Raw genomic sequence first — 13,091 nt, forward strand, 5'->3', positions numbered from 1 at the left:
GCACAAATGGAGAATGTGATCAGAGCCACCCAAACAGGACCAAGGTGAAAAAAAAAAAAATGCATGACAACTATACAAACAAACTATGGCAAAGAGAGGGGGAAAAAGAAGAAGCATAGATAAAAACAAAAAGCCAATCTTTTGCTCTCATCACTTCATCATCTCAACTCAAGGAACAGGAAGAAATTCCTAATAGTTGCTTCTCTCTATAAAATAATTTAATAAGAACATGAATTCAATTAAATGAGACCTCAAAGACAAGATAAAAAAATAAATGATATAAATTTACAGTTTGCAGAAATAAGGAAACAACCTATTACAGAACCAATTCATAAATAAAAATAAGCAAATAGAATCTATACCATAGAAGTCAAAATACTAAGAGAGAGAAATGCTTCATATTACTTGACCCAATTTTCTCATATTACCCAAGTTTTCCGATTTACTCAGCTCTTCATCTAGACCTCTGACTTTGCTGCTCCCTCTCCTGACACACATTTCTCCTTCTCCTGGAAAGCTCTTCCTCAGTGTCAACCACCTTCTCTGGGAAGGCTTCCCAGACCCTCCTTGCTGGGGCTTGCTGGACTTTCTGTGTGCACCTATCACAATAGGCAGGAAAATCTCAATGAAGTCCACAACCACGCCATCTATTAATCTGGCTCCTTTTCTCAAACCCAAGCTCCCTGTGTACAAGGACTGGCACATAGTGGGTACTCAATAAATGCTTGCACGTAAATAAATGAAAGAATGCTCAAGATGGCATTCTTTCAACCTACACTTTGGGTCAAATGCGCAGTGTAAGAAGTGATTTGCATCCTTTTATAAACTATTTATATGATGCTATTAGCATAATACTAATAATAAACAGTAGAGTGAACATTGGAAAGTTAGGAGTGTGGTGTGGTACAAAGAGGGAGATGAATGGGATAGAGAAGAGAATAAAAGGATATTTTGATAGAAATTATACTGTAAAAAAATTTGGTTGTGTTAAAATATTGCTTTCTAAATGATTTGTCTGATGACTGACTATGGTTCTAAGAATTTTGTTGCAGTGAGCCGAGATCGCGCCACTGCACTCCAGCCTGGGCGACAGAGTGAGACTCCATCTCAAAAAAAAAAAAAAAAAAAAAAAAAAAAAAGAATTTTGATACAATGGGTACTTGTGACAACATTCAAATGGACTCAAAACCAGTGATGGGCAACCTATGATTCTAATAAGCAGGCTTAGGTTGGAGATGGCCCGCAGTCTAAATTCTACTTACGAACAACAATAGTGCCTGGGTATCTCCCCAACCCATCTATTAAATAAGGACTGGCACTAGAGCAAATGATGTAACAAGGAATTGACATGTAATGAATCAATAACATTGAACAAGTAATGGAAATCCTCTTATCCCTAACTTCCCCAGCGTTGTTCCCAAAAGCACAATAAGAAACTGGGATTGCAAACTGAAATGCCAATCTCTAAACCGAATTAGATTACAAATATCTGTACTGAAATATAATCAGCTAGCAGGGGAAATGTGGCATATCCTCTTTGGTATGTATGTATGAGGTTGGACAAAGGAAATCACCACTTTTATAGGTCAAACGCTGTCTAGTATCTCTAGTTCCACAAAGTTCAACCAAATGAAAGAAACAACAGACCAAATTGTATCCATAATCTATCTTAAATTAATTTTTTTAAAATAGGTATCCTCATATTATATAATATCTGGGTTATTTTGTCATTTGTTTTTATCAGTGTGGCCCTTGATATGTTTTTCTTTTTCTTTTTTTTTTTTTTTCTCTTCTTTAGAGACAGGTTCTTGCTCTGTCATCCAAGCTGGAGTGCAGTGGCATGAACACAGCTCACTACAGCCTCGTTCAGGCAATCCTCCTGCCTCAGCCTCCCAAGTAGCTGGGACTACAGGTGCACACTACCACGCCCAGCTAAATTTTTTTTTTTTTTTTTGTAGAGATGAGGTTTCACAATGTTGCGCGGGCTGGTCTAGAACTCCTGAGCTCAGACAATCCGCCCACCTTGGCCTCCCAAAAAGCTGGGATTACAGGCGTGAGCCACCACGCCCGGCCAGCCCTTGATATGTCGAGGAAGGCCTCCATGCAGCAAGCACCCTCAACTTCCTGAAACTGTAGAAATCAGTAATGATAAAGATGTGCCTGGTTAGTTCCCAAAGTCCAAGAGCCAAATGGGCCTGCCATGAAAGTGCGTTCCAATATAACAGGTATGGAACCCGAACCCACACCCACACACTCTATGAGACCACGTCATCAGCACTGTAGGGCCCTAGATTATTTCAGTACAATAACTACTTACACTTCACAGACGGTACTCCTAAGTCCAAACATGCTTACTAAAATCATACCAGATCCACCCTTAAACCCACTTACACAATAATACCTTCTGAAATAGAAAACAAACTGATTATGTGTTTGGTAAAAGTGTAACCAAGTAAACATGCACTTTTACATTAAGCTTGTTCTGACAATTCTAGCCTATCTGCTGATACGTGAATATAAGCCATTACTACCATGTTAATGGCATGTACAAAAATAGCACTTTTATGGGAACTCAAGTATTTCAAGAATGGCAGTTGACGGGAAGGGCAGAAGATCTTCACATCAAATAACAAAGAGATGAAGTGCCTGGCCACAGATGCAGAGCTAATAGGTGGGAGATTTGAATCTGAGCCCAAGGTCTGACTCAAGTCTGAGCTTAACCAGTCTCCTCTCTTGCCCACGCAGGGCGAAGGCCTGGTTTCCAGGGACTAGTAGAGGCAACAGCTTCCTTCTTGTGTAACTCTGTGGAAACATGGTGATCTAAAGGGACTCAACAAATACATGCCTGAAAACTTCGGCCCCTGTCCCAGAGAAAAGACTGGGAATGGGAGGGCAGAAGAGAAGAAGTGACAAGAAGCCACCTAAGCAATGGCTCCTGGGCAGCTTATAACCAGACGGAACAAAATGGGCATTTCTCAAAATCTCTCACTATGTATATTTTTCCAATGGATTGATTTTTCCTTTAGTCTCACCTTAAGCTGTAGATTAAAGGAATTATTACTTTTACTGTTTTAATAAGAACTTCAATATATTCTTATTTTACTATTACTTTAGTTTCAGAATCATGGTTTTATTAAAATACAGAGTAATACTTCCTCCTATAATCTCCTACCCAGTGAAATAAAATGAAAATTTATAAAAATTATCCATAAAAATCAGAATAATCATATGAAGGTCTCAAACACATTAAAAGACTAAGATCAGTATACATTATTTTATATTTTTAAAAAATTTTTTACATTTTTGTTTTCTTTTTTTCTGAGACAGGGTCCCGCTCTGTCACCTAGGCTGGAGTGCAGTGGTACAATCATAGCTCACTGCAGTTTCAGCCTCTTGGGCTCAAGAAATCCTCCCGACTCAGCCTTTTGAGTAGCTGGGACTACAGGCGTGTGCCACCATGCCCGGCTAACTTTTTTATGTAGAGCCCATGCTGGTCTTGAACTTCTGGCCTCAAGTGATCCTCCTGCCTCAGCCTCCCAAAGTGCTGGCATTACAGGCATGGGCCACCACACCCAGCCAATAAAAGTTAATTTTAACATAGTTACATGTAGAAAGATTTTTGAAAAGGGTTCATCTACACAAGGTAATACTGCATGCATGGTATACAGAACTGCTGATACCTGTCCCAAGGATACTGGGCATAAATGCCTTCTGATAAATTATTGCTATGTTTTGTTTCTTCTTTCTCCTGGTCATATTACAAGTCAAACAAGCAAACTCTTCTTCTGTGTGAGAAATAAAGAACTGAAGAACATAAGCCTAAGACAACCATTAGCGCTTCAATAAGTAGAACCATTTTCTAGCTGTAAACCAAAAAGCATCTTGCCAATTAGAACGCTTTTAAATTTAAACCCACACACTCAGAGTTATGAAAAGATCCCTTAGGAAAAGAGATGCAGTGGAAAAAAAAAGCAAACACCATTAAAAAGCAAAACGCTTATTCAGAAATGAAAGTTATTTTTATACTTGGAATCTATCCTCTCTTAAACTTCCTTATCAAACACGCCTGTAATTCCAGCACTTTGGGAGGCTGAGGCAGGTGGATCACCTGAGGTCAGGAGTTTGAGAACAGCCTGGCCAACATGGTGAAACCCTGTCTCTACTAAAAAATACAAAAAAAAAAAAAATTAGCCGGGCGTGATGGCGTGCGCCTGTAATCCCAGCTACTCTGGAGGCTGAGGCAGGAGAATCACGTGAACCTGGGAGGTGAAGGTTGCAGAGGGCTGAGATCGCGCCACTGCACTCTAGCCTGGGCGACAGAGCGAGACTCCTCAAAAAATAAATGAATAATTACAAGAAGAGAAAGACAGTAGAAATAAAATCCATGATTTTCTTGGGGATACTTTCACCGTACCTACAACGCCGACTCAAGTACTATGGTATGTGTCTCTCTTCACGTAATTTATGCATCTAATCAATATTCACTGCCATCCAAGTCAGCAAAACTATAAAAATTGTACACATGTTTTTAGATTGCTGAGATTATTTATAGGTGGGAGCAGATTTTGTAAATTCATCATATGCTGCCATTAAAGAAATCATCTTTGCGGTCAGACTTTTGCATATGATGAAGCTAATGATACCAGTTTATATGTTAGCACCTTTGAAATGTAAAAATAAAACTTCTGGTAAATTTTAACCTAAAGATAGTGTCTAAAAGTTACTCTAGTAAAAAAAAAAAAAAAAACATTCAAAATAAACACAGCAAGAATAGTCAACCTTTAAAATTTTGAGTTGAGCTCAGAATAGCAGATTCTAAAAAAGAGGACAGTGGTCATACAAGTAGAAGGATGCTGCCACTCTGCTCCAGAAAGCAGTGAAGTCACAACTGCTCAGGCTACCTTATAAGTGTGTGCACTGTTCTTCCGCCATATTCTATAAAAAGGGATTACACTGTTAACCTTTTCTTGTGTCATAATGGAAATTAAGCCATTTACCACAAGAACCACTTAAAAGGAACTTCTGCCGGTGCCCTGGCTTTTGGCGCATACCAGGATTGTTATTAATAAATTATCTTTCAGAATGTTCTATTTTGACTAGGGCTGTGACTACCTTTCCTTCCAAAACTTTGAAACTGAATCCTCTGGCTTGAAGACAATGTCTTCAAGGTGAAAGGACATTGAAAACTCTAAGTAAAACCTGGCCACTGGGGAGGCACATGTTTATGGTTTACAATTTTAGAAAGTCCCAAAAAGATTTCAAAGGTGCCAACTAAAAGATCTTATAATCTGGGGATATTTTAGTTGAGACCTTGGAAGTCCTCAATCGAGGAAACATTGAAAATAGCTCCATGGCATTCTGTCTGTTGCCCAAAGTTTTGGACACAGTTCAACCACATGGCTCTCTCTACCTCAAACCAAATTCGTGACAAAAATGTACGTATGGTTGAATGGAAGGCTATGAAGAGTGCACACATGGAGGTAAGGTGGTGTTATAAGGCCACAAGGCCACAGTTATAACATTCTTGTTTGTTTTTGTTTTTTGTTTTTTTGAGACAAAGTCTTGCTCTGTCGCCAGGCTGGAGAGCAGTGGCGTGACCTCGGCTCACTGCAACCTCCACCTCCCGGGTTCAAGCAATTCTCCTGCCTCAGCCTCCTGCATAACATTCTTTGCACAAATATTTCCCAACTCTAAAACTCCCCAAAAGCAAAAGTGATCAGTTATGAAACGATGACTTGCTTTACTCACTCAAAACAACATTTCCCTAGAGGTCCTCCATCCTGGTAAGGAACTCCAGCTACAGAAACACAATTCCAGCTTTTCCTGGAACACATTTTGCTACGAAGTGAAAAATCTACTGAACGGTAAAGATGACTCTAGCCCATCTTGTGCTTTGTTGCCATGGTTGTTGCTTTCATTTTTCTTCATACATTATATATATTCTTAAAACATTTTAAATAAGATTGCCATCAAATGACCTTTCATTTGGAAAGATCTTTCACAGCAAACATTTTTATTAATATTCAAGTACCAGGTATAGATCACTAACTCTTACCCACCAGCTTTCTAAAAACAGAAAAACCATGATTTACAACTTACGTTAGTAAAAAGCTAGAAAACCCAGTAAAACAGAGATCATAATTTCTTTAAATGTCTTCTTAACTAAAAAATAAACTGAACCTTAGGGCACAAAGCTTGAGAACTCTTACAATCATCCCTCCTTGCAGGAGGCAAAGGAAAAAATAAACTTACCAAACTAAATTAAAATGAAAAATAATAAAATAAATGTGCAGACATTTAATAAGAAATCGAGCTAAGCTCTCAACCAAAAATCTCTTTTAAAACTTCTAGCACTCCCAACAGAAGTTTATTATTAATGGAAAACAGCACAAAACAGATTCTTCTCTGGCAAAGGGAAAGCTATTTTTCACTTCCCCTGGTAACTATCTTTAGTACTTTACACTCTTGGAAACTAGGAATGTGCATATGGATTTATTGTGAGGCAACACGCGATTATCTAATTTCAGCGATGGGGGTGGGGAAGCCTATGAAATCAATGCAAATGAAATCCTAAGGCATGACAGGCATCAATATAGGCATTGAGGTCTGGTGACAAAGGCCTTGTGATCCCTAAAACTTTCATGGCCTGGGCATTCCTGATTCGAGCCAGTGGGCTTTTCACATCTCTGTATTCTAGAAAGGAATCGATAGAAAACAGAAAAGCTCCGGCTCTTGCACAAAAATATTCAAAGCGCCTATAACCCATGGTGGCTGAATTCTGAAATTAACTGCTCTGCCACAGAGGAAAATCTAAAATAATGAGAATGAATATTTTGGATGGGGTTTCTGGCCAACTCTTCATAAAAATGCAGAACAGGCTAAAGCCAGAGTAAGAGGGGCAAGGGTCATATATGTACCTTAGGATTACAATCAGGTTCAAGCAAACATCAGTGGTGATGGTGGTGGGTTGTAGCTCTGAAAAGCATGACCAGAGGTGGGCATGGGTGTTGGCAGAAAGTCAGCTAGCAAAATACACAGAGTAAATCAACTGCTTCAAAAAAACTGCATTGCTGACTAGCCTGTCATCACCTATGCCTCTCAGCCAAAAGAGAAGTCACTCTTCAGAACTTCTGGAAGACTGTGCTCTGAGAGGAGGAAGCATATGGTATTTCTGGCCCTAGGTCTAACTAAGACAGGCTGAATTTATTTGCGAGCCATCTATGAAGAAATAGTTTGGTAAGAAGTTAGTAACGCAAATGTGTATATGGCATCTCAAATCTGTGTGCACACACGAGTGTGATTTTATTTTATTTATTTATATATATTTTATGAGACAGAGTCTTGCTCTATTGCCCAGGCTGGAGTGCAGTCTTGCGATCTTGGCTCACTGCAACCTCTGCCTCCTGGGTTCAAAAGATTTTCTTGCCTCAGCCTCCCAAGTAGCTGGGACTATAGGCACAGGCCACAACATCTGGCTAATTTTTGATTGTATTTTTGTAGAGACAGGGTTTCACCATGTTGGCCTGGATGGTCTCGAACTCCTGACCTCAGGTAATCCGCCTGCCTCAGCCTCCCAAAGTGCTGGGATTACAGGCGTGAGCCACTGTGCCCGGCCACATGGGTGTGATTTTAACCTCTGCTCTAAAGCATAAACTGTCAGAAAAGGACCTTTCTCTTTCTCCTTTACTTTTATAACTCAAACATCTAGCACAATGCCTGCTATATAGCAAGGGCTCCATAAATGCCTCCCAAATGAATAAAGAAATGCTGAAGAGAATGAAATGTTCCAACTATTAAGAAGAACCCATTTCATTCTCACAATTTATATCTAGGTAATGGTTCTGACCAGCCCCCTGAAAGGGGTCTCATAAACCAATGCTTAATAATGCTTTCTTAGCAGCTTGTTCTAAATGCTTGATAATACTTATATTAACTTTTTCCTAAACAAAACGAGCTTCTCTCTTTGAAGTCTAAGTGTGTGAGGTTTTACTACAGTCCTGTTTCTCTGAATGGACAAAGTCTTCTAACCTCTCCCTTGACTCAGATGCTATTAATCAGGGCAGTATACAGTGGGTCTGATACTAAGGGACCCAGTATGGACAACTGGGTCTTTGTTTTCTCCTCCAAGTTGGGTTTGAATCAGTCCTGAGTTACTGTATTTATTCCTCATGATCCTTTAGGTTCATGATTTACATCTATATTATGTTAGACTTTAGGACTTGAGGATTAGAGACCCAAAAAGGCACACTGATAACCATGGACACGGCTCTTTTGATTACCTCATCGTCCCGGGACACACTGCTGGCTGGCCTATGACACATTTATTATTATAAACGGTAACGTCTCAGTCACTTTCACACAAAAGTAAACCAGGCAGGGCTTTCAAATTCACAATCCTTTGTTTTTTAGCTGCAGTGGAAATCTGGTGCTTGATTCAGGAAATTGGGAGATGATGGGAGGATTATATTTATTTCTGATAAACTGCCATTTGTTGCTTAGATACAAAAAAAGGTAAAGACTGAATCTGTAGTTGCAAGACATAAAACATGCTCTTAAGGCAGCCAGGAAGAATGAGTGTTCAGGCCAGGTGCGGTGGCTCACGCCTGTAATCCCAGTACTTTGGTAGGCCGAGGCGGGTGAATCACCTGAGGTCAGAGGTTCGAGACCAGCCTGGTCAACATGGCGAAACCCCATCTCTACTAAAAATAGAAAAATTCGCTTGGCATCGTGGCACATGCCTATAATCCCAGCTAATCGGGACACTGAGGCAGGACAATTGCTTGAACCCAGGAGGCGGAAGTTGCAGTGAGCTGAGAAGTTGCAGTGAGCCGAGATCATGCCGCTGCACTCCAGCCTGAGCGACAGAGTGAGACTCCTTCTCAACAACAACAACAAAAAAGAATGAATGTTCAAATACAATGCTCTTCTTGAAATATTTCTATAGGAGCTGGACATTGGAGAGACAAAGAATACAGTCTTTCTTGCCCAAGGGGGTCAGTATTTCCAAGGAGGCTGAAATTTGTACAATCAATTTCGATATTCTAGGATAATTGTTTAGGTTTGATCTATAAAGTCAGTTTAACAAAAGCACATAATAGGAAGCAATAAATACGCTTGAGGACGGGAAGGAAAGTTTCAGAGAGGAAGGAACAGTTGGACTTCACCTTGAAAAACTCAGATTTTCACCAGGAAAATTTTGGAGGAAAACATTTTAGATAAAGAAAATTATGTGAGTTAAAGTGCAGAAGAATGAAAAGCACAAAGTTTGTTCAGTCACGCATACGGGGTCCAGTATGTCTGGTGTAGAGGGTATTGGGTGTGGAGATAGAATATGAGATTTAAGAAATTGATTAAAGCCAGATCACATAGAATTTTAAGTGTGCCAAGAAGGGTGGAATTTATCTTATAGAAATGGAAAACCATCAGCCTTTTCAAAACATAACTGCAAGAAAAGAGGGGTGTTTTAGAAAGATGACTGGTTGTATGGAACATAGATAGGAAAAGACAAGAGACTGAAGACAGGGAGATGGGGTTGTTTCCAAATTTTAACAATGAGATAACCTAAAAAACAAAACACAACTATATAATACATGAAAAGAGGTAATTCCTTCTGTTTCTGCTCCACACATTGTGAAGATGGCACCCTAAAATGTTTGTATGAGGCCAGGTGCAGTGGCTCACGCCTGTAATCTCAGCACTTTGGGAGCCTGAGGTGGGTGGATCACAAGGTCAGGAGTTCGAGACCAGCCTGGCCAATATGGTGAAACCTTGTCTCTACTAAAAAATACAAAACTTAGCTGAGTGTGGGAGTGCGCACCTTGAGTCCTAACTACTCGGGAGGCTGAGGCAGGAGAATCGCTGGAACCTGGGAGGTGGAGGTTGCAGTGAGCCGAGATTACGCCACTGCACTCCAGCCTGGGTGACAGAGCAAGACTCTATCAAAAAAAAAAAAAAAAGCCTATATGAAATTCTGGAGCCTTCATTCCTGTCATCCCTATGGAACTTGTAGAATAAGAAGCACTGTTTTGGTCATATTGAAACAGTGTGAATAATACAAGGTATGTAAGATGGAAAGGAAAAAGTTAAATTATTATTATTATTATTATTATTATTTTGCAGAAGACATGATCTTGTTTTCTTTCTTTTTTTTTTTTTGTTTGTGTTTTTTAAGACAGGATGGAGTGCAGTGGTACAATCATAGCTTACTGCAGCCTTGGCCTTCTCGGCTCAAGCAATCCTCCCACCTCAGCCTCCTGAAGACATGATCTTATATATAGAAAACCCTAACACTATACACACACACACACACACACACACACACACACACACACACACGCACACAGCCTATATAGCTAATAAATTCAGCAAAGTGACAGGATAGAATATCAATGCATGAAAATCCACTGCATTTTTATACACTAGCAATGAACAATTTGAAAAAAATTTTAAAAGCATTGTCATTTACAATAACATCAAAAAGAATAAAATACTTAGAAATAAATTTAATTAAGGAAGCAAGACTTATATACTGAAAACTGCAAAACACTGCTGAAAGAAATTAATGAAGACATAAATAAATGGAAAGATACCCTATGTTCATTGACTGGAAGATTTCATATAGTTAAAATGATATTACCCAAGTCAATCTAAAGATTCAATGCAATCCCTATCAATATCCCCATGATATATTTTTCAAAAATAGAAAAACTCAAACTAAGATTAATATGGAATCTCAAGGAAGCTTTAAATAGCCAAAACAACCTTAAAAAACAAGAACAAAATTGGAGGTGTCATACTTCCTAATTTCAAAACTTACTATAAAGCTATGGTAATCAAAACAGCATGGTACTAGCAAAATGACAGAGGTAGGCCAATGGAATAAAATAGAGAGCCCAGAAATACATAATCACATATATGATCAATTAATTTTCAAAAAGTATGCCATGACCATAAAATGAGGAAAGGATAGTCTTTTCAACAAATAGTTCTGGGAAAACTGGATATCCACATGCAAATGAATGAAGTTGGACCCATACATTTCATCATATACGAATATTAACTCAAAACAGGTCAAAAACCTAAACTTAAAGGCTAAAACTATGAAACCCTCAGAAAAAAACAGAGGGCAACATCTTCAAGATATTAGATTTGGCAATGATTTTTTGGATATGACACCAAAAGCACAGGCATTAAAAAAACAAATAGACACACTACATTTCAAAATTTAAAAGTGTGTGCATCAAGGACACTATCAAGAGAGTTAAAAGGCAACCCACAGAGTGGGAGGAAATATTGACAAATCACATATCCGATAAGGGATTCATATCCAGAAAATAGGAAGAACCCCTGCAAGTTAACAACAGCAGCAAAACAACATAACTGAAGACCAGGCAAAAGACTTAGACATTTCTACAAAGATGATACACAAATGGCCAATGAACATATGAAAGATGCTTGAGGGAAATGCAAATCAAAATCACGATGAGATTCCATTTCACACCATTAGGATAATTATTATCAAAAAAGTATAATAACAAGTGTTGATGAGAAAGGCGAGAATTTGGAACTTTTGTACATTGTTGGCAGGAAGGTAAAACAGCTACTGTGAAAAAAAAAATGGCAGTTCCTCAAAAAGGTAAATACAGAATTACTATATGATCCAGAAATTCTACCCCTAGGTATGTGCTAGGTATGTGCAAAAGAATTGAAAGCAGAGACTCAGAGATATCTGTACACCAGTGTTCAGAGCAGCATTGTTCATAATGGCTAAAAGCTGGAAGCAACCTAAGTGTCCATTAACAGCTGAATGGATAAACAAAATGTGGTATACACATATAGTGGAATATTATTTATCCATAAAAAGGGATGAAGTTCTGATACATGCTGCAGCATGGATGAACCTTGAAAGAATTAAGCTAGGTGAAATAAACCAGACACACAAAGACAAATATTGTATAATTCCACTTATATAAGCTACTAAGAGTAGTCAAATTCACAGGGGCAGAAAGTAGAATGGTGGCTGCCAGGGGCAGGGTGTGTGTGGAGGTGGGTGAGGCGGAGGTGTAGGGAGAGTTATTGTTTAATCGGAACAGAGTTTCGGTTTGAAATGATGAAGAACTTCTGGAAGTAAATTATGATGCTGGTTGCACAGCAATGTGAATGTACTTAATGATCAATATCATTAACAGTATCAGTATCACCAAACACTTTAAAATAGCTGATATGGTAAATGTCATCTTATGTATACTTTACTGCAATAAAAAAATAAAAAACAAAACCCCAGCATGATAACACTATTTTGACTGTAGATGAGTGTCTCTGTCAGGTAGAGAAAATAAGCAATCTATATGAACGGACACCTCTTTGCAGACCCAGGTACGAGTCAGAAGTTGCAAAAAGAAATCCAAAGACTGTCCCTTATCAGCGTAGGTGATCAAGATGTCAAAGACATGATAAACTCACATTGCAGTTTGATGAGCCATCAAATGTTGGGTAAGAACCATCTGGCCAGTCAGCAGGGTCCAGGGCAGCCGACTGCCGGTGCTGGGCCTCGTATTCCTTGAGCTGTAACAAGAAGAAATGGATATCGAAATGGAAAGAATGGCCAGACACTGGCCAGACCTTTTACAGGGAAATGACTCAAATAATACATCTAGGCTCCTGGTTCATAATCTTGTGCTCAAGCAGCAGAGAGATCACTTTGGGTACCTTCTTCATGCCAGTGTTGGTAACTAAGTACCAGCCAAAGACACCTTTCCCAAAACCAAGAGGAAGATAAGTACCCTGCCCTGTGGGTTTTCATCTAAGTCAAATCAACAGGCAAAATGGACTCTTTGTATACTGTGTTCCAGAAAGAATTTTCACTTTCCCCCTCCAACATCAAAACTTCTGTTTCCTCAGCTTGATTATAAAGAAATTGTCTGTAGTTTGGCCTCTGAATTACCTTTCCAAGTGTGTAAGTCAAAAACACGCATGTCCTTTTTAGGAAGAGAAAATGACGGACTACAGACATTTTAGTGAAATGGGGTCAAACCCTGAAACATATATATACATATATATACATATATATATATGTATATATATGTATATAT

At 38.9% G+C, this 13,091-nt stretch overlaps 1 protein-coding gene across 3 annotated transcripts in view; it reads right to left on the minus strand.

Annotated features, from left to right (window-relative positions):
• The window catches only part of LOC116463086 (SAM and SH3 domain-containing protein 1), a 212,348-nt gene that overhangs the window by 51,732 nt on the left and 147,525 nt on the right, over positions 1 to 13,091 (minus strand). For all 3 annotated transcript variants that reach the window (XM_032146047.2, XM_032146045.2, XM_032146046.2), the window contains one exon: positions 12,463 to 12,564. In XM_032146047.2, coding sequence (XP_032001938.1) covers positions 12,463 to 12,564 — 102 coding nt within the window. The remainder of the gene's footprint in view (positions 1 to 12,462; positions 12,565 to 13,091) is intronic.

Source organism: Hylobates moloch, unplaced genomic scaffold (assembly GCF_009828535.3).
Source record: "Hylobates moloch isolate HMO894 unplaced genomic scaffold, HMol_V3 SCAFFOLD_27, whole genome shotgun sequence".
NCBI classification, from domain to species: Eukaryota; Metazoa; Chordata; class Mammalia; order Primates; family Hylobatidae; genus Hylobates; species Hylobates moloch.